At 50.3% G+C, this 24,417-nt stretch overlaps 1 protein-coding gene across 1 annotated transcript in view; it reads left to right on the top strand.

Moving 5' to 3' along the window:
• Positions 1-24,417, top strand: part of LOC142471220 (transmembrane protein 8B-like) — a 60,651-nt gene that overhangs the window by 5,531 nt on the left and 30,703 nt on the right. The window contains exon 2 of the mRNA XM_075578057.1: positions 5,848-5,994. Within this exon, the coding sequence (XP_075434172.1) occupies positions 5,848-5,994 (147 nt within the window). The remainder of the gene's footprint in view (positions 1-5,847; positions 5,995-24,417) is intronic.

Genomic DNA, 24,417 nt, shown 5'->3' with positions numbered 1-24,417 from the left:
AGATTGGACAGCCGTGCGGTGGGAGGGAACAGATTGGACAGCCGTGCAGTGGGAGGGGACAGATTGGACAGCCCTGCGGTGGGAGGGGACAGTTTGGACAGCCGTGCAGTGGGAGGGGACACATTGGACAGCCGTGCAGTGGGAGGGGACAGATTGGACAGCCCTGCGGTGGGAGGGGACAGATTGGACAGCCGTGCGGTGGGAGGGAACAGATTGGACAGCTGTGCAGTGGGAGGGGACAGATTGGACAGCCCTGCGGTGGGAGGGGACAGATTGGACAGCCGTGCGGTGGGAGGGGACAGATTGGACAGCCCTGCGGTGGGAGGGGACAGATTGGACAGCCGTGCGGTGGGAGGGGACACATTGGACAGCCGTGCGGTGGGAGGGGACAGATTGGACAGCCCTGCGGTGGGAGGGGACAGATTGGACAGCCGTGCGGTGGGAGGGGACACATTGGACAGCCCTGCGGTGGGAGGGAACAGATTGGACAGCCGTGCGGTGGGAGGGGACAGATTGGACAGCCCTGCGGTGGGAGGGGACAGATTGGACAGCCCTGCGGTGGGAGGGGACAGATTGGACAGTCGTGCGGTGGGAGGGGACAGATTGGACAGCCCTGCGGTGGGAGGGAACAGATTGGACAGCCGTGCGGTGGGAGGGGACAGATTGGACAGCCCTGCGGTGGGAGGGGACAGATTGGACAGCCCTGCGGTGGGAGGGGACAGATTGGACAGCCCTGCGGTGGGAGGGGACAGATTGGACAGCCGTGTGGTGGGAGGGGACAGATTGGACAGCCCTGCAGTGGGAGGGGACAGATTGGACAGCCCTGCGTTGGGAGGGGACAGATTGCACAGCCCTGCGGTGGGAGGGGACAGATTGGACAGCCCTGCGGTGGGAGGGAACAGATTGGACAGCCGTGCGGTGGGAGGGGACAGATTGGACAGCCCTGCGGTGGGAGGGGACAGATTGGACAGCCCTGCGGTGGGAGGGGACAGATTGGACAGCCGTGTGGTGGGAGGGGACAGATTGGACAGCCCTGCAGTGGGAGGGGACAGATTGGACAGCCCTGCGGTGGGAGGGGACAGATTGCACAGCCCTGCGGTGGGAGGGGACAGATTGGACAGCCCTGCGGTGGGAGGGACAGATTGGACAGCCCTGCGGTGGGAGAGGACAGATTGGACAGCCCTGCGGTGGGAGGGGACAGATTGCACAGCCCTGCGGTGGGAGGGGACAGATTGGACAGCCCTGCAGTGGGAGGGGACGGATTGGACAGCCGTGCAGTGGGAGGGGACGGATTGGACAGCCCTACGGTGGGAGGGGACAGATTGGACAGCCGTGCAGTGGGAGGGGACAGATTGGACAGCCCTGCGGTGGCAGGGGACAGATTGGACAGCCCTGCGGTGGGAGGGGACAGATTGGACAGCCCTGCGGTGGGAGGGAACAGATTGGACAGCTGTGTGGTGGGAGGGGACAGATTGGACAGCCCTGCGGTGGCAGGGGACAGATTGGACAGCCCTGCGGTGGGAGGGGACAGATTGGACAGCCCTGCGGTGGGAGGGGACAGATTGGACAGCCGTGTGGTGGGAGGGGACAGATTGGACAGCCCTGCAGTGGGAGGGGACAGATTGGACAGCCCTGCGGTGGGAGGGGACAGATTGCACAGCCCTGCGGTGGGAGGGGACAGATTGGACAGCCCTGCGGTGGGAGGGACAGATTGGACAGCCCTGCGGTGGGAGAGGACAGATTACACAGCCCTGCGGTGGGAGGGACAGATTGGACAGCCCTGCAGTGGGAGGGACAGATTGGACAGCTGTGTGGTGGGAGGGGACAGATTGGACAGCCCTGCGGTGGGAGGGACAGATTGGACAGCTGTGTGGTGGGAGGGACAGATTGGACAGCCCTGCGGTGGGAGGGACAGATTGGACAGCTGTGTGGTGGGAGGGGACAGATTGGACAGCTGTGTGGTGGGAGGGACAGATTGGACAGCCCTGCGGTGGGAGGGACAGATTGGACAGCCCTGCGGTGGGAGGGACAGATTGGACAGCTGTGTGGTGGGAGGGACAGATTGGACAGCCCTGCGGTGGGAGGGACAGATTGGACAGCTGTGTGGTGGGAGGGGACAGATTGGACAGCCCTGCAGTGGGAGGGGACGGATTGGACAGCCGTGCAGTGGGAGGGGACGGATTGGACAGCCCTACGGTGGGAGGGGACAGATTGGACAGCCCTGCGGTGGGAGGGGACAGATTGGACAGCCCTGCGGTGGCAGGGGACAGATTGGACAGCCCTGCGGTGGGAGGGGACAGATTGGACAGCCCTGCGGTGGGAGGGGACAGATTGGACAGCTGTGTGGTGGGAGGGGACAGATTGGACAGCCCTGCGGTGGCAGGGGACAGATTGGACAGCCCTGCGGTGGGAGGGGACAGATTGGACAGCCCTGCGGTGGGAGGGGACAGATTGGACAGCTGTGTGGTGGGAGGGGACAGATTGGACAGCCCTGCGGTGGGAGGGGACAGATTGGACAGCCCTACGGTGGGAGGGGACAGATTGTACAGCCGTGCAGTGGAGGGGACAGATTGGACAGCCCTGCGGTGGGAGGGGACGGATTGGACAGCCCTGCGGTGGGAGGGGACAGATTGGACAGCCCTGCGGTGGGAGGGGACAGATTGGACAGCCCTGCGGTGGGAGGGGACGGATTGGACAGCCTTGCGGTGGGAGGGGACAGATTGGACAGCCCTGCGGTGGGAGGGACAGATTGGACAGCCCTGCGGTGGGAGGGGACAGATTGGACAGCCGTGCGGTGGGAGGGGACAGATTGGACAGCCGTGCGGTGGGAGGGAACAGATTGGACAGCCGTGCAGTGGGAGGGGACAGATTGGACAGCCCTGCGGTGGGAGGGAACAGATTGGACAGCCGTGCAGTGGGAGGGGACAGATTGGACAGCCCTGCGGTGGGAGGGGACAGATTGGACAGCCGTGCGGTGGGAGGGGACAGATTGGACAGCCCTGCAGTGGGAGGGGACAGTTTGGACAGCCGTGCAGTGGGAGGGGACACATTGGACAGCCGTGCAGTGGGAGGGGACAGATTGGACAGCCCTGCGGTGGGAGGGGACAGATTGGACAGCCGTGCGGTGGGAGGGAACAGATTGGACAGCTGTGCAGTGGGAGGGGACAGATTGGACAGCCCTGCGGTGGGAGGGGACAGATTGGACAGCCGTGCGGTGGGAGGGGACAGATTGGACAGCCCTGCGGTGGGAGGGGACAGATTGGACAGCCGTGCGGTGGGAGGGGACACATTGGACAGCCGTGCGGTGGGAGGGGACAGATTGGACAGCCCTGCGGTGGGAGGGGACAGATTGGACAGCCGTGCGGTGGGAGGGGACACATTGGACAGCCCTGCGGTGGGAGGGAACAGATTGGACAGCCGTGCGGTGGGAGGGGACAGATTGGACAGCCCTGCGGTGGGAGGGGACAGATTGGACAGCCCTGCGGTGGGAGGGGACAGATTGGACAGTCGTGCGGTGGGAGGGGACAGATTGGACAGCCCTGCGGTGGGAGGGAACAGATTGGACCGCCGTGCGGTGGGAGGGGACAGATTGGACAGCCCTGCGGTGGGAGGGGACAGATTGGACAGCCCTGCGGTGGGAGGGGACAGATTGGACAGCCGTGTGGTGGGAGGGTACAGATTGGACAGCCCTGCAGTGGGAGGGGACAGATTGGACAGCCCTGCGGTGGGAGGGGACAGATTGCACAGCCCTGCGGTGGGAGGGGACAGATTGGACAGCCCTGCGGTGGGAGGGACAGATTGGACAGCCCTGCGGTGGGAGGGGACAGATTGCACAGCCCTGCGGTGGGAGAGGACAGATTACACAGCCCTGCGGTGGGAGGGACAGATTGGACAGCCCTGCGGTGGGAGGGACAGATTGGACAGCTGTGTGGTGGGAGGGGACAGATTGGACAGGCCTGCGGTGGGAGGGGACAGATTGGACAGCCCTGCGGTGGGAGGGACAGATTGGACAGCTGTGTGGTGGGAGGGGACAGATTGGACAGGCCTGCGGTGGGAGGGGACAGATTGGACAGCCCTGCAGTGGGAGGGGACAGATTGGACAGCCGTGTGGTGGGAGGGGACAGATTGGACAGCTGTGCGGTGGGAGGGGACAGATTGTACAGCCGTGCAGTGGGAGGGGACAGATTGGACAGCCCTGCGGTGGGAGGGGACAGATTGGACAGCCGTGCAGTGGGAGGGGACGGATTGGACAGCCCTACGGTGGGAGGGGACAGATTGGACAGCCCTGCGGTGGGAGGGGACAGATTGGACAGCCGTGCGGTGGCAGGGGACAGATTGGACAGCCCTGCGGTGGGAGGGGACAGATTGGACAGCCGTGCGGTGGGAGGGGACAGATTGGACAGCCCTGCGGTGGGAGGGACAGATTGTACAGCCGTGTGGTGGGAGGGGACAGATTGGACAGCCCTGCGGTGGGAGGGGACAGATTGGACAGCCGTGCGGTGGGAGGGGACAGATTGGACAGCCCTGCGGTGGCAGGGGACAGATTGGACAGCCCTGCGGTGGGAGGGGACAGATTGGACAGCCGTGTGGTGGGAGGGGACAGATTGGACAGCCCTGCGGTGGCAGGGGACAGATTGGACAGCCCTGCGGTGGGAGGGGACAGATTGGACAGCCCTGCGGTTGGAGGGGACAGATTGGACAGCTGTGTGGTGGGAGGGGACAGATTGGACAGCCCTGCGGTGGGAGGGGACAGATTGGACAGCCCTACGGTGGGAGGGGACAGATTGTACAGCCGTGCAGTGGGAGGGGACAGATTGGACAGCCCTGCGGTGGGAGGGGACGGATTGGACAGCCCTGCGGTGGGAGGGGACAGATTGGACAGCCCTGCGGTGGGAGGGGACAGATTGGACAGCCCTGCGGTGGGAGGGGACGGATTGGACAGCCTTGCGGTGGGAGGGGACAGATTGGACAGCCCTGCGGTGGGAGGGACAGATTGGACAGCCATGCGGTGGGAGGGGACAGATTGGACAGCCGTGCGGTGGGAGGGGACAGATTGGACAGGCGTGCGGTGGGAGGGAACAGATTGGACAGCCGTGCAGTGGGAGGGGACAGATTGGACAGCCCTGCGGTGGGAGGGAACAGATTGGACAGCCGTGCAGTGGGAGGGGACAGATTGGACAGCCCTGCGGTGGGAGGGGACAGATTGGACAGCCGTGCGGTGGGAGGGGACAGATTGGACAGCCCTGCAGTGGGAGGGGACAGTTTGGACAGCCGTGCAGTGGGAGGGGACACATTGGACAGCCGTGCAGTGGGAGGGGACAGATTGGACAGCCCTGCGGTGGGAGGGGACAGATTGGACAGCCGTGCGGTGGGAGGGAACAGATTGGACAGCTGTGCAGTGGGAGGGGACAGATTGGACAGCCCTGCGGTGGGAGGGGACAGATTGGACAGCCGTGCGGTGGGAGGGGACAGATTGGACAGCCCTGCGGTGGGAGGGGACAGATTGGACAGCCGTGCGGTGGGAGGGGACACATTGGACAGCCGTGCGGTGGGAGGGGACAGATTGGACAGCCCTGCGGTGGGAGGGGACAGATTGGACAGCCGTGCGGTGGGAGGGGACACATTGGACAGCCCTGCGGTGGGAGGGAACAGATTGGACAGCCGTGCGGTGGGAGGGGACAGATTGGACAGCCCTGCGGTGGGAGGGGACAGATTGGACAGCCGTGCAGTGGGAGGGGACAGACACTGAGTGACAAAAGATGAGCACTTTATCAGCATCCCAGAGGTCCCATGACATGTACATGGGAATAAGCCAGGCTTGTCTATAAAGCCATGTTTTGTCTGCAGTTCTATCACGCGTGTGACCAGCCCGGGATGGTGGTTTTCTGCATCATGGAGTACGACGTGCTGCAGTTCTGTGATTTCCTTGGCTCCCTCATGTCCGTGTGGGTGACCGTTATCAGCATGGCAAGGCTGCAGCCCATCATCAAACAGGTGAGCGAGGGAGCGCAGGCTCCATAGCACACACAGGTACTGCATGTTACCAGCGCCACCGGCTGGCAAGGCTGCAGCCCATCATCAAACAGGTGAGCGAGGGAGGGCAGGCTCCATAGCACACACAGGTACTGCATGTTACCAGCGCCACCGGCTGGCAAGGCTGCAGCCCATCATCAAACAGGTGAGCGAGGGAGGGCAGGCTCCATAGCACACACAGGTACTGCATGTTACCAGCGCCACCGGCTGGCAAGGATTCTCCAATCATGTTAACACTTCTCCATCACATGATGTCCATGGGATGTTCTCTTTCCATGTGATAGTAACACTCCTCCTTCCTGTCATGTGATATTAACGCTCCTCCTCCCTGTCATGTGATAGTAACGCTCCTCCTTCCTGTCATGTGATAGTAACGCTCCTCCTTCCTGTCATGTGATATTAACGCTCCTCCCTGTCATGTGATAGTAACGCTCCTCCTTCCTGTCATGTGATAATAACGCTCCTCCTTCCTGTCATGTGATAGTAACGCTCCTCCTTCCTGTCATGTGATAGTAACGCTCCTCCTTCCTGTCATGTGATAGTAACACTCCTCCTTCCTGTCATGTGATAGTAACGCTCCTCCTTCCTGTCATGTGATAGTAACACTCCTCCTTCCTGTCATGTGATAGTAACGCTCCTCCTTTCTGTCATGTGATAGTAATGCTCCTCCTTCCTGTCATGTGATAGTAACGCTCCTCCTTCCTGTCGTGATAGTAACGCTCCTCCTTCCTGTCATGTGATAGTAACGCTCCTCCTTCCTGTCATGTGATAGTAACGCTCCTCCTTCCTGTCATGTGATAGTAACGCTCCTCCTTCCTGTCATGTGATAGTAACGCTCCTCCTTCCTGTCGTGATATTAACGCTCCTCCCTGTCATGTGATAGTAATGCTCCTCCTTCCTGTCATGTGATAGTAACGCTCCTCCTTCCTGTCATGGGATAGTAACGCTCCTCCTTCCTGTCATGTGATAGTAATGCTCCTCCTTCCTGTCATGGGATATTAACGCTCCTCCTTCCTGTCGGGATAGTAATGCTCCTCCTTCCTGTCATGTGATAGTAACGCTCCTCCTTCCTGTCATGTGATAGTAACGCTCCTCCTTCCTGTCATGTGATAGTAACGCTCCTCCTTCCTGTCATGTGATAGTAACGCTCCTCCTTCCTGTCATGTGATAGTAACGCTCCTCCTTCCTGTCGTGATATTAACGCTCCTCCTTCCTGTCATGTGATAGTAATGCTCCTCCTTCCTGTCATGTGATTGTAACGCTCCTCCCTGTCATGTGATAGTAACGCTCCTCCTTCCTGTCATGTGTTAGTAACGCTCCTCCTTCCTGTCATGTGATAGTAACGCTCCTCCTTCCTGTCATGTGATAGTAACGCTCCTCCTTCCTGTCATGTGATAGTAACGCTCCTCCTTCCTGTCATGTGATAGTAATGCTCCTCCTTCCTGTCATGTGATATTAATGCTCCTCCTTCCTGTCATGTGATATTAACACTCCTCCTTCCTGTCATGTGTTAGTATCGCTCCTCCTTTCTGTCATGGGATATTAACGCTTCTACTTCCTGTCATGTGATAGTAACACTCCTCCTTAATGTCATGTGATAGTAACGCTCCTCCTTCCTGTCACGTGATAATAATACTCCTTCCTATCACATGATATTGACACTCCTCCTTCCTGTCACATGTAGGGTTGCCAGATGGCTTGTCCAAAAATACTGGACACAATGGCAAAAGTTGCAACCCCCTCAATACATATTTTTTTTAAAAACACGCTCCCGAATACATATTAAATATCCCCCCACCAACCCCATACCACCCCCATATATATTAAATATTCCCCCACCACCCCCATATATATATATTAAATATCCCCCCACCACCCCCATATATATTAAATATCCCCCCACCACCCCCATATATATATATTAAATATCCCCCCACCACCCCCATATATATTAAATATCCCCCCCCCACCCCATATATATTAAATATTCCCCCACCACCCCCATATATATTAAATATTCCCCCACCACCCCCATATATCTTAAATATTCCCCCACCACCCCATATATATATATTAAATATTCCCCCACCACCCCCATATATATTAAATATTCCCCCACCACCCCCATATATATATTAAATATCCCCCCACCACCCCCATATATATATATTAAATATCCCCCCACCACCCCCATATATATTAAATATCCCCCCACCACCCCCATATATATTAAATATCCCCCCACCACCCCCATATATATTAAATATTCCCCCACCACCCCCATATATATTAAATATCCCCCCACCACCCCCATATATATTAAATATCCCCCCACCACCCCCATATATATTAAATATCCCCCCACCACCCCCATATATATTAAATATTCCCCCACCACCCCCATATATATTAAATATTCCCCCACCACCCCCATATATATTAAATATTCCCCACCACCCCCATATATATTAAATATCCCCCACCACCCCCATATATATATTAAATATTCCCCCACCACCCCCATATATATATTAAATATTCCCCCACCACCCCCATTTATATTAAATATTCCCCCACCACCCCCATATATATTAAATATCCCCCACCACCCATATAAAATAACCCCCCACCACATATATATATATATATATTTGGACACAGGGACTACCGCATGCACGCCAGAAGTATAATGGTACCCCAAAAGTGACAAGTGATACTGGATAAATCAAGAAGGTCAGCGGTGCTCCAGGTATGGGAAATGTATGAAACAACAAAAAAGGATCCCAAAGGGAGGACACGGGTATATCCCGAAATGTAACAAATGTATTAAATTATAAAAACTAAGGGAGAATATAAAAAACAGTGGGCAACAGCACAAGTACAAATACATGGCTAGTTCACCTGGGATGACATAAACTCAATTAAGAGAATAAGTAATGCACAAAATGGGGGAGGTATAAACATCAGACAGTTCATTGAAATTGTTGTATCTCCAGCTGTGGCAAAACTGCACGTGTACTGGGTGTGACACACAGGTGAGTGGGCCCACTACACACTGGGTGACAGGTGAAAACATACAAAGCAGGTGGATATGATGATGTGTTGTGGCACGCTGATAAGGTCTGGTAAGAGAACCAGTCCTGATGAAAGTTCACATGGAAAGCGGCACACAATCCGTATAAAAAACAGTCCATGAATAAGCAATTATTAGTCCAAAACACAGCAATGAGTAATCCCATATACATCACCCAGGTGAAGGTAAGTAAGGATAGTGCATGAAGTCCAAATCACTGGAAAAAAGGGGTGTCACCCCCACCACGCTCCCACTCCTACGCGTTTCGACGGGAAGGTCTTCTACAGGGAGTATTCCAGTAGATCGCAATGTATGTTCTAATGACACGGGGGAGTAGGGATCACAATGTATGTTCTAATGACACGGGGGAGTAGGGATCACAGTGTATGTTCTAATGACACGGGGGAGTAGGGATCACAGTGTATGTTCTAATGACACGGGGGAGTAGGGATCGCAATGTATGTTCTAATGACACGGGGGAGTAGGGATCACAATGTATGTTCTAATGACACGGGGGAGTAGGGATCACAATGTATGTTCTAATGACACGGGGGAGTAGGGATCACAATGTATGTTCTAATGACACGGGGGAGTAGGGATCACAATGTATGTTCTAATGACACGGGGAGCAGGGATCACAATGTATGTTCTAATGACACGGGGAGCAGGGATCACAATGTATGTTCTAATGACACGGGGGAGTAGGGATCACAATGTATGTTCTAATGACACGGGGAGCAGGGATCACAATGTATGTTCTAATGACACGGGGGAGTAGGGATCACAATGTATGTTCTAATGACACAGGGGAGTAGGGATCACAATGTATGTTCTAATGACACGGGGGAGTAGGGATCACAATGTATGTTCTAATGACACGGGGGAGTAGGGATCACAATGTATGTTCTAATGACACGGGGAGCAGGGATCACAATGTATGTTCTAATGACACGGGGGAGTAGGGATCACAGTGTATGTTCTAATGACACGGGGGAGTAGGGATCGCAATGTATGTTCTAATGACACGGGGGAGTAGGGATCACAATGTATGTTCTAATGACACGGGGGAGTAGGGATCACAATGTATGTTCTAATGACACGGGGGAGTAGGGATCACAATGTATGTTCTAATGACACGGGGGAGTAGGGATCACAATGTATGTTCTAATGACACGGGGAGCAGGGATCACAATGTATGTTCTAATGACACGGGGAGCAGGGATCACAATGTATGTTCTAATGACACGGGGGAGCAGGGATCACAATGTATGTTCTAATGACACGGGGGAGTAGGGATCACAATGTATGTTCTAATGACACGGGGGAGTAGGGATCACAATGTATGTTCTAATGACACGGGGGAGTAGGGATCACAATGTATGTTCAAATGACACGGGGAGCAGGGATCACAATGTATGTTCTAATGACACGGGGGAGTAGGGATCACAATGTATGTTCTAATGACACGGGGGAGTAGGGATCACAATGTATGTTCTAATGACACGGGGGAGTAGGGATCACAATGTATGTTCTAATGACACGGGGGAGTAGGGATCACAATGTATGTTCTAATGACACGGGGAGCAGGGATCACAATGTATGTTCTAATGACACGGGGAGTAGGGATCACAATGTATGTTCTAATGACACGGGAGAGTAGGGATCACAATGTATGTTCTAATGACACGGGGGAGCAGGAATCACAATGTATGTTCTAATGACACGGGGGAGTAGGGATCACAATGTATGTTCTAATGACACGGGGGAGTAGGGATCACAATGTATGTTCTAATGACACGTGGAGCAGGGATCACAGTGTATGTTCTAATGACACGGGGGAGTAGGGATCACAATGTATGTTCTAATGACACGGGGAGTAGGGATCACAGTGTATGTTCTAATGACACGGGGGAGTAGGGATCACAATGTATGTTCTAATGACACGGGGGAGTAGGGATCACAATGTATGTTCTAATGACACGGGGAGCAGGGATCACAATGTATGTTCTAATGACACGGGGGAGCAGGGATCACAATGTATGTTCTAATGACACGGGGGAGTAGGGATCACAATGTATGTTCTAATGACACGGGGAGTAGGGATCACAGTGTATGTTCTAATGACACGGGGGAGTAGGGATCACAATGTATGTTCTAATGACACGGGGGAGTAGGGATCACAATGTATGTTCTAATGACACGGGGGAGTAGGGATCACAATGTATGTTCTCATGACACGGGGGAGCAGGGATCACAATGTATGTTCTAATGACACGGGGGAGTAGAGATCACAATGTATGTTCTAATGACACGGGGGAGTAGGGATCACAATGTATGTTCTAATGACACGGGGGAGTAGGGATCACAATGTATGTTCTAATGACACGGGGGAGTAGGGATCACAATGTATGTTCTAATGACACGGAGAGCAGGGATCACAATGTATGTTCTAATGACACGGGGGAGTAGGGATCACAATGTATGTTCTAATGACACGGGGGAGTAGGGATCACAATGTATGTTCTAATGACACGGGGGAGTAGGGATCACAATGTATATTCTAATGACACGGGGGAGTAGGGATCACAATGTATGTTCTAATGACACGGGGGAGTAGGGATCACAATGTATGTTCTAATGACACGGGGGAGTAGGGATCACAATGTATGTTCTAATGACACGGGGGGGTAGGGATCACAATGTATATTCTAATGACACGGGGGAGTAGGGATCACAATGTATGTTCTAATGACATGGGGGAGTAGGGATCACAATGTATGTTCTAATGACACGGGGGAGTAGGGATCACAATGTATGTTCTATTGACACGGGGGAGTAGGGATCACAATGTATGTTCTAATGACACGGGGGAGTAGGGATCACAATGTATGTTCTAATGACACGGGGGAGTAGAGATCACAGTGTATGTTCTAATGACACGGGGGAGTAGGGATCACAATGTATGTTCTAATGACACGGGGGAGTAGGGATCACAATGTATGTTCTAATGACACGGGGAGCAGGGATCACAATGTATGTTCTAATGACACGGGGGAGCAGGGATCACAATGTATGTTCTAATGACACGGGGGAGTAGGGATCACAATGTATGTTCTAATGACACGGGGAGTAGGGATCACAGTGTATGTTCTAATGACACGGGGGAGTAGGGATCACAATGTATGTTCTAATGACACGGGGGAGTAGGGATCACAATGTATGTTCTAATGACACGGGGGAGTAGGGATCACAATGTATGTTCTCATGACACGGGGGAGCAGGGATCACAATGTATGTTCTAATGACACGGGGGAGTAGAGATCACAATGTATGTTCTAATGACACGGGGGAGTAGGGATCACAATGTATGTTCTAATGACACGGGGGAGTAGGGATCACAATGTATGTTCTAATGACACGGGGGAGTAGGGATCACAATGTATGTTCTAATGACACGGAGAGCAGGGATCACAATGTATGTTCTAATGACACGGGGGAGTAGGGATCACAATGTATGTTCTAATGACACGGGGGAGTAGGGATCACAATGTATGTTCTAATGACACGGGGGAGTAGGGATCACAATGTATATTCTAATGACACGGGGGAGTAGGGATCACAATGTATGTTCTAATGACACGGGGGAGTAGGGATCACAATGTATGTTCTAATGACACGGGGGAGTAGGGATCACAATGTATGTTCTAATGACACGGGGAGCAGGGATCACAATGTATGTTCTAATGACACGGGGAGTAGGGATCACAATGTATGTTCTAATGACACGGGAGAGTAGGGATCACAATGTATGTTCTAATGACACGGGGGAGCAGGAATCACAATGTATGTTCTAATGACACGGGGGAGTAGGGATCACAATGTATGTTCTAATGACACGGGGGAGTAGGGATCACAATGTATGTTCTAATGACACGTGGAGCAGGGATCACAGTGTATGTTCTAATGACACGGGGGAGTAGGGATCACAATGTATGTTCTAATGACACGGGGAGTAGGGATCACAGTGTATGTTCTAATGACACGGGGGAGTAGGGATCACAATGTATGTTCTAATGACACGGGGGAGTAGGGATCACAATGTATGTTCTAATGACACGGGGAGCAGGGATCACAATGTATGTTCTAATGACACGGGGGAGCAGGGATCACAATGTATGTTCTAATGACACGGGGGAGTAGGGATCACAATGTATGTTCTAATGACACGGGGAGTAGGGATCACAGTGTATGTTCTAATGACACGGGGGAGTAGGGATCACAATGTATGTTCTAATGACACGGGGGAGTAGGGATCACAATGTATGTTCTAATGACACGGGGGAGTAGGGATCACAATGTATGTTCTCATGACACGGGGGAGCAGGGATCACAATGTATGTTCTAATGACACGGGGGAGTAGAGATCACAATGTATGTTCTAATGACACGGGGGAGTAGGGATCACAATGTATGTTCTAATGACACGGGGGAGTAGGGATCACAATGTATGTTCTAATGACACGGGGGAGTAGGGATCACAATGTATGTTCTAATGACACGGAGAGCAGGGATCACAATGTATGTTCTAATGACACGGGGGAGTAGGGATCACAATGTATGTTCTAATGACACGGGGGAGTAGGGATCACAATGTATGTTCTAATGACACGGGGGAGTAGGGATCACAATGTATATTCTAATGACACGGGGGAGTAGGGATCACAATGTATGTTCTAATGACACGGGGGAGTAGGGATCACAATGTATGTTCTAATGACACGGGGGAGTAGGGATCACAATGTATGTTCTAATGACACGGGGGGGTAGGGATCACAATGTATATTCTAATGACACGGGGGAGTAGGGATCACAATGTATGTTCTAATGACATGGGGGAGTAGGGATCACAATGTATGTTCTAATGACACGGGGGAGTAGGGATCACAATGTATGTTCTATTGACACGGGGGAGTAGGGATCACAATGTATGTTCTAATGACACGGGGGAGTAGGGATCACAATGTATGTTCTAATGACACGGGGGAGTAGAGATCACAGTGTATGTTCTAATGACACGGGGGAGTAGGGATCACAATGTATGTTCTAATGACACGGGGGAGTAGGGATCACAATGTATGTTCTAATGACACGGGGAGCAGGGATCACAATGTATGTTCTAATGACACGGGGGAGCAGGGATCACAATGTATGTTCTAATGACACGGGGGAGTAGGGATCACAATGTATGTTCTAATGACACGGGGAGTAGGGATCACAGTGTATGTTCTAATGACACGGGGGAGTAGGGATCACAATGTATGTTCTAATGACACGGGGGAGTAGGGATCACAATGTATGTTCTAATGACACGGGGGAGTAGGGATCACAATGTATGTTCTCATGACACGGGGGAGCAGGGATCACAATGTATGTTCTAATGACACGGGGGAGTAGAGATCACAATGTATGTTCTAATGACACGGGGGAGTAGGGATCACAATGTATGTTCTAATGACACGGGGGAGTAGGGATCACAATGTATGTTCTAATGACACGGGGGAGTAGGGATCACAATGTATGTTCTAATGACACGGAGAGCAGGGATCACAATGTATGTTCTAATGACACGGGGGAGTAGGGATCACAATGTATGTTCTAATGACACGGGGGAGTAGGGATCACAATGTATGTTCTAATGACACGGGGGAGTAGGGATCACAATGTATATTCTAATGACACGGGGGAGTAGGGATCACAATGTATGTTCTAATGACACGGGGGAGTAGGGATCACAATGTATGTTCTAATGACACGGGGGAGTAGGGATCACAATGTATGTTCTAATGACACGGGGGGGTAGGGATCACAATGTATATTCTAATGACACGGGGGAGTAGGGATCACAATGTATGTTCTAATGACATGGGGGAGTAGGGATCACAATGTATGTTCTAATGACACGGGGGAGTAGGGATCACAATGTATGTTCTATTGACACGGGGGAGTAGGGATCACAATGTATGTTCTAATGACACGGGGGAGTAGGGATCACAATGTATGTTCTAATGACACGGGGGAGTAGAGATCACAATGTATGTTCTAATGACACGGGGGAGTAGGGATCACAATGTATGTTCTAATGACACGTGGAGCAGGGATCACAATGTATGTTCTAATGACACGGGGGAGTAGTGATCACAATGTATGTTCTAATGACACGGGGAGTAGGGATCACAGTGTATGTTCTAATGACACGGGGGAGTAGGGATCACAATGTATGTTCTAATGACACGGGGGAGTAGGGATCACAATGTATGTTCTAATGACACGGGGGAGTAGGGATCACAATGTATGTTCTAATGACACGGGGGAGTAGGGATCACAATGTATGTTCTAATGACACGGGGGAGCAGGGATCACAATGTATGTTCTAATGACACGGGGGAGTAGAGATCACAATGTATGTTCTAATGACACGGGGGAGTAGGGATCACAATGTATGTTCTAATGACACGGGGGAGTAGGGATCACAATGTATGTTCTAATGACACGGGGGAGTAGGGATCACAATGTATGTTCTAATGACACGGGGAGCAGGGATCACAATGTATGTTCTAATGACACGAGGGAGTAGGGATCACAATGTATGTTCTATTGACACGGGGGAGTAGGGATCACAATGTATGTTCTAATGACACGGGGGAGTAGGGATCACAATGTATGTTCTAATGACACGGGGCAGCAGGGATCACAATGTATGTTCTAATGACACGGGGGAGTAGGGATCACAATGTATGTTCTAATGACACGAGGGAGTAGGGATCACAGTGTATGTTCTAATGACACGGGGGAGTAGGGATCACAATGTATGTTCTAATGACACGGGGGAGTAGGGATCACAATGTATGTTCTAATGACACGGGGGAGCAGGGATCACAATGTATGTTCTAATGACACGGGGGAGCAGGAATCACAATGTATGTTCTAATGACACGGGGAAGCAGGGATCACAATGTATGTTCTAATGACACGGGGGAGTAGGGATCACAATGCATGTTCTAATGACACGGGGGAGTAGGGATCACAATGTATGTTCTAATGACACGGGGGAGTAGGGATCACAATGTATGTTCTAATGACACGGGGGAGCAGGGATCACAATGTATGTTCTAATGACACGGGGAGTAGGGATCACAATGTATGTTCTAATGACACGGGGAGTAGGGATCACAATGCATGTACTAATGACACGGGGGAGTAGGGATCACAATGTATGTTCTAATGACACGGGGAGCAGGGATCACAATGTATGTTCTAATGACACGGGGGAGTAGGGATCACAATGTATGTTCTAATGACACGGGGGAGCAGGGATCACAATGTATGTTCTAATGACACGGGGGAGAAGGAATCACAATGTATGTTCTAATGACACGGGGGATTAGGGATCACAATGTATGTTCTAATGACACGGGGGAGCAGGGATCACAATGTATGTTCTAATGACACGGGGAGCAGGGATCACAATGTACTGTATGTTCTAATGACACGGGGGAGTAGGGATCACAATGTATGTTCTAATGACACGAGGGAGTAGAGATCACAATGTATGTTCTAATGACATGAGGGAGTAGAGATCACAATGTATGTTCTAATGACACGGGGAGTAGGGATCACAATGTATGTTCTAATGACACGGGGAGCAGGGATCACAATGTATGTTCTAATGACACGGGGGAGTAGGGATCACAATGTATGTTCTAATGACACGGGGAGCAGGGATCACAATGTATGTTCTAATGACACGGGGGAGTAGGGATCACAATGTATGTTCTAATGACACGGGGAGCAGGGATCACAATGTATGTTCTAATGACACAGGGGAGTAGGGATCACAATGTATGTTCTAATGACACGGGGGAGTAGGGATCACAATGTATGTTCTAATGACACGGGGGAGTAGGGATCACAATGTATGTTCTAATGACACGGGGAGCAGGGATCACAATGTATGTTCTAATGACACGGGGGAGTAGGGATCACAATGTATGTTCTAATGACACGGGGAGCAGGGATCACAATGTATGTTCTAATGACACCGGGGAGCAGGGATCACAATGTATGTTCTAATGACACGGGGGAGTAGGGATCACAATGCATGTTCTAATGACACGGGGGAGCAGGGATCACATTGTATGTTCTAATGACACGGGGGAGTAGGGATCACAATGTATGTTCTAATGACACGGGGGAGTAGGGATCACAATGTATGTTCTAATGACACGGGGAACTAGGGATCACAATGTATGTTCTAATGACACGGGGGAGTAGGGATCACAATGTATGTTCTAATGACACGGGGAGCAGGGATCACAATGTATGTTCTAATGACACGGGGGAGCAGGGATCACAATGTATGTTCTAATGACACGGGGAGTAGGGATCACAATGTATGTTCTAATGACACGGGGGTAGGGATCACAATGTATGTTCTAATGACACGGGGGAGCAGGGATCACAATGTATGTTCTAATGACACGGGGGAGTAGGGATCACAATGCATGTTCTAATGACACGGGGAGCAGGGATCACAATGTATGTTCTAATGACACGGGGGTGTAGGGATCACAATGCATGTTCTAATGACACGGGGGAGTAGGGATCACAATGTATGTTCTAATGACACGGGGGAGTAGGGATCACAATGCATGTTCTAATGACACGGGGGAGTAGGGATCACAATGTATGTTCTAATGACACGGGGGAGTAGGGATCACAATGTATGTTCTAATGACACGGGGGAGCAGGGATCACAATGTATGTTCTAATGACACGGGGGAGAAGGAATCACAATGTATGTTCTAATGACACGGGGATTAGGGATCACAATGTATGTTCTAATGACACGGGGGAGTAGGGATCACAATGTATGTTCTAATGACATGGGGGAGTAGGGATCACAATGTATGTTCTAATGACACGGGGAGCAGGGATCACAATGTATGTTCTAATGACACGGGGGAGCAGGGATCACAATGTATGTTCTAATGACACGGGGAGCAGGGATCACAATGTATGTTCTAATGACACGGGGAGTAGGGATCACAATGTATGTTCTAATGACACGGGAAGCAGGGATCACAATGTATGTTCTAATGACACGGGGGAGTAGGGATCACAATGTATGTTCTAATGACACGAGGGAGTAGAGATCACAATGTATGTTCTAATGACATGAGGGAGTAGAGATCACAATGTATGTTCTAATGACACGGGGAGTAGGGATCACAATGTATGTTCTAATGACACGGGGAGCAGGGATCACAATGTATGTTCTAATGACACGGGGGAGTAGGGATCACAATGTATGTTCTAATGACACGGGGAGCAGGGATCACAATGTATGTTCTAATGACACGGGGGAGTAGGGATCACAATGTATGTTCTAATGACACGGGGAGCAGGGATCACAATGTATGTTCTAATGACACAGGGGAGTAGGGATCACAATGTATGTTCTAATGACACGGGGGAGTAGGGATCACAATGTATGTTCTAATGACACGGGGGAGTAGGGATCACAATGTATGTTCTAATGACACGGGGAGCAGGGATCACAATGTATGTTCTAATGACACGGGGGAGTAGGGATCACAATGTATGTTCTAATGACACGGGGAGCAGGGATCACAATGTATGTTCTAATGACACCGGGGAGCAGGGATCACAATGTATGTTCTAATGACACGGGGGAGTAGGGATCACAATGCATGTTCTAATGACACGGGGGAGCAGGGATCACATTGTATGTTCTAATGACACGGGGGAGTAGGGATCACAATGTATGTTCTAATGACACGGGGGAGTAGGGATCACAATGTATGTTCTAATGACACGGGGAACTAGGGATCACAATGTATGTTCTAATGACACGGGGGAGTAGGGATCACAATGTATGTTCTAATGACACGGGGAGCAGGGATCACAATGTATGTTCTAATGACACGGGGGAGCAGGGATCACAATGTATGTTCTAATGACACGGGGAGTAGGGATCACAATGTATGTTCTAATGACACGGGGGTAGGGATCACAATGTATGTTCTAATGACACGGGGGAGCAGGGATCACAATGTATGTTCTAATTACACGGGGGAGTAGGGATCACAATGCATGTTCTAATGACACGGGGAGCAGGGATCACAATGTATGTTCTAATGACACGGGGGTGTAGGGATCACAATGCATGTTCTAATGACACGGGGGAGTAGGGATCACAATGTATGTTCTAATGACACGGGGGAGTAGGGATCACAATGCATGTTCTAATGACACGGGGGAGTAGGGATCACAATGTATGTTCTAATGACACGGGGGAGTAGGGATCACAATGTATGTTCTAATGACACGGGGGAGCAGGGATCACAATGTATGTTCTAATGACACGGGGGAGTAGGGATCACAATGTATGTTCTAATGACACGGGGGAGAAGGAATCACAATGTATGTTCTAATGACACGGGGATTAGGGATCACAATGTATGTTCTAATGACACGGGGGAGTAGGGATCACAATGTATGTTCTAATGACATGGGGGAGTAGGGATCACAATGTATGTTCTAATGACACGGGGAGCAGGGATCACAATGTATGTTCTAATGACACGGGGGAGCAGGGATCACAATGTATGTTCTAATGACACGGGGAGCAGGGATCACAATGTATGTTCTAATGACACGGGGAGTAGGGATCACAATGTATGTTCTAATGACACGGGAAGCAGGGATCACAATGTATGTTCTAATGACACGGGGGAGTAGGGATCACAATGTATGTTCTAATGACACGGGGGAGCAGGGATCACAATGTATGTTCTAATGACACGGGGGAGAAGGAATCACAATGTATGTTCTAATGACACGGGGGATTAGGGATCACAATGTATGTTCTAATGACACGGGGAGCAGGGATCACAATGTATGTTCTAATGACACGGGGAGCAGGGATCACAATGTATGTTCTAATGACACGGGGGAGTAGGGATCACAATGTATGTTCTAATAACACGAGGGAGTAGAGATCACAATGTATGTTCTAATGACACGGGGGAGTAGGGATCACAATGTATGTTCTAATGACACGGGGAGTAGGGATCACAGTGTATGTTCTAATGACACGGGGGAGTAGAGATTACAATGTATGTTCTAATGACACGGGGGAGTAGGGATCACAATGTATGTTCTAATGACACGGGGGAGTAGGGATCACAATGTATGTTCTAATGACACGGGGAGTAGGGATCACAATGTATGTTCTAATGACACGGGGGAGTAGGGATCACAATGTATGTTCTAATGACACGGGGGAGTAGGGATCACAATGTATGTTCTAATGACACGGGGAGCAGGGATCACAATGTATGTTCTAATGACACGAGGGAGTAGGGATCACAATGTATGTTCTATTGACACGGGGGAGTAGGGATCACAATGTATGTTCTAATGACACGGGGGAGTAGGGATCACAATGTATGTTCTAATGACACGGGGCAGCAGGGATCACAATGTATGTTCTAATGACACGGGGGAGTAGGGATCACAATGTATGTTCTAATGACACGAGGGAGTAGGGATCACAGTGTATGTTCTAATGACACGGGGGAGTAGGGATCACAATGTATGTTCTAATGACACGGGGGAGTAGGGATCACAATGTATGTTCTAATGACACGGGGGAGCAGGGATCACAATGTATGTTCTAATGACACGGGGGAGCAGGAATCACAATGTATGTTCTAATGACACGGGGAAGCAGGGATCACAATGTATGTTCTAATGACACGGGGGAGTAGGGATCACAATGTATGTTCTAATGACACGGGGGAGTAGGGATCACAATGTATGTTCTAATGACACGGGGAGCAGGGATCACAATGTATGTTCTAATGACACGGGGGAGCAGGGATCACAATGTATGTTCTAATGACACGGGGGAGTAGGGGTCACAATGTATGTTCTAATGACACGTGGGAGTAGGGATCACAATGTATGTTCTAATGACACGGGGGAGTAGGGATCACAATGTATGTTCTAATGACACGGGGAGTAGGGATCACAATGTATGTTCTAATGACACGGGGGAGCAGGGATCACAATGTATGTTCTAATGACACGGGGGAGTAGGGATCACAATGTATGTTCTAATGACACGGGGGAGTAGGGATCACAATGTATGTTCTAATGACACGGGGGAGTAGGGATCACAATGTATGTTCTAATGACACGGGGAGTAGGGATCACAATGTATGTTCTAATGACACGGGGGAGTAGGGATCACAATGTATGTTCTAATGACACAAGGGAGTAGGGATCACAATGTATGTTCTAATGACACGGGGGAGTAGGGATCACAATGTATGTTCTAATGACACGGGGGAGTAGGGATCACAATGTATGTTCTAATGACACGGGGGAGTAGGGATCACAATGTATGTTCTAATGACACGAGGGAGTAGGGATCACAATGTATGTTCTAATGACACGGGGGAGTAGGGATCACAATGTATGTTCTAATGACACGGGGGAGTAGGGATCACAATGTATGTTCTAATGACACGGGGGAGTAGGGATCACAATGTATGTTCTAATGACACGGGGGAGTAGGGATCACAATGTATGTTCTAATGACACGGGGAGTAGGGATCACAATGTATGTTCTAATGACACGGGGGAGTAGGGATCACAATGTATGTTCTAATGACACGGGGGAGTAGGGATCACAATGTATGTTCTAATGACACGGGGGAGTAGGGATCACAATGTATGTTCTAATGACACGGGGGAGCAGGGATCACAATGTATGTTCTAATGACACGGGGGAGTAGGGATCACAATGTATGTTCTAATGACACGGGGGAGTAGGGATCACAATGTATGTTCTAATGACACGGGGAGTAGGGATCACAATGTATGTTCTAATGACACGGGGGAGTAGGGATCACAATGTATGTTCTAATGACACGGGGGAGTTGTGATCACAATGTATGTTCTAATGACACGGGGGAGCAGGGATCACAATGTATGTTCTAATGACACGGGGAGTAGAGATCACAATGTATGTTCTAATGACACGGGGGAGTAGGGATCACAATGTATGTTCTAATGACACTGGGGAGTAGGGATCACAATGTATGTTCTAATGACACGGGGAGTAGGGATCACAATGTATGTTCTAATGACACGGGGGAGTAGGGATCACAATGTATGTTCTAATGACACGGGGGAGTAGGGATCACAATGTATGTTCTAATGACACGGGGGAGTATATGTTCTAATGACACGGGGGAGCAGGGATCACAATGTATGTTCTAATGACACAAGGGAGTAGGGATCACAATGTATGTTCTAATGACACGGGGGAGCAGGGATCACAATGTATGTTCTAATGATACAAGGGAGTAGGGATCACAATGCATGTTCTAATGACACGGGGGAGTAGGGATCACAATGTATGTTCTAATGACACGGGGGAGTAGGGATCACAATGTATGTTCTAATGACACGAGGGAGTAGGGATCACAATGTATGTTCTAATGACACGGGGGAGTAGGGATCACAATGTATGTTCTAATGACACGGGGAGCAGGGATCACAATGTATGTTCTAATGACACAGGGGAGTAGGGATCACAATGTATGTTCTAATGACACAAGGGAGTAGGGATCACAATGTATGTTCTAATGACACGAGGGAGTAGGGATCACAATGTATGTTCTAATGACACGGGGGAGTAGGGATCACAATGTATGTTCTAATGACACGGGGGAGCAGGGATCACAATGTATGTTCTAATGACACGGGGGAGTAGGGATCACAATGCATGTTCTAATGACACGGGGAGCAGGGATCACAATGTATGTTCTAATGACACGGGGGAGTAGGGATCACAATGCATGTTCTAATGACACGGGGGAGTAGGGATCACAATGTATGTTCTAATGACACGGGGGAGTAGGGATCACAATGCATGTTCTAATGACACGGGGGAGTAGGGATCACAATGTATGTTCTAATGACACGGGGGAGTAGGGATCACAATGTATGTTCTAATGACACGGGGGAGCAGGGATCACAATGTATGTTCTAATGACACGGGGAGTAGGGATCACAATGTATGTTCTAATGACACGGGGAGTAGGGATCACAATGCATGTACTAATGACACGGGGGAGTAGGGATCACAATGTATGTTCTAATGACACGGGGAGCAGGGATCACAATGTATGTTCTAATGACACGGGGGAGTAGGGATCACAATGTATGTTCTAATGACACGGGGGAGCAGGGATCACAATGTATGTTCTAATGACACGGGGGAGAAGGAATCACAATGTATGTTCTAATGACACGGGGGATTAGGGATCACAATGTATGTTCTAATGACACGGGGGAGCAGGGATCACAATGTATGTTCTAATGACACGGGGAGCAGGGATCACAATGTATGTTCTAATGACACGGGGGAGTAGGGATCACAATGTATGTTCTAATGACACGAGGGAGTAGAGATCACAATGTATGTTCTAATGACATGAGGGAGTAGAGATCACAATGTATGTTCTAATGACACGGGGAGTAGGGATCACAATGTATGTTCTAATGACACGGGGAGCAGGGATCACAATGTATGTTCTAATGACACGGGGGAGTAGGGATCACAATGTATGTTCTAATGACACGGGGAGCAGGGATCACAATGTATGTTCTAATGACACGGGGGAGTAGGGATCACAATGTATGTTCTAATGACACGGGGAGCAGGGATCACAATGTATGTTCTAATGACACAGGGGAGTAGGGATCACAATGTATGTTCTAATGACACGGGGGAGTAGGGATCACAATGTATGTTCTAATGACACGGGGGAGTAGGGATCACAATGTATGTTCTAATGACACGGGGAGCAGGGATCACAATGTATGTTCTAATGACACGGGGGAGTAGGGATCACAATGTATGTTCTAATGACACGGGGAGCAGGGATCACAATGTATGTTCTAATGACACCGGGGAGCAGGGATCACAATGTATGTTCTAATGACACGGGGGAGTAGGGATCACAATGCATGTTCTAATGACACGGGGGAGCAGGGATCACATTGTATGTTCTAATGACACGGGGGAGTAGGGATCACAATATATGTTCTAATGACACGGGGGAGTAGGGATCACAATGTATGTTCTAATGACACGGGGAACTAGGGATCACAATGTATGTTCTAATGACACGGGGGAGTAGGGATCACAATGT

Source organism: Ascaphus truei, chromosome 1, assembly GCF_040206685.1.
Source record: "Ascaphus truei isolate aAscTru1 chromosome 1, aAscTru1.hap1, whole genome shotgun sequence".
NCBI classification, from domain to species: domain Eukaryota; kingdom Metazoa; phylum Chordata; class Amphibia; order Anura; family Ascaphidae; genus Ascaphus; species Ascaphus truei.
The sequence above is the reverse complement of the archived record's forward strand: the minus strand, read 5'-3'. Positions and strand labels throughout refer to the sequence as shown.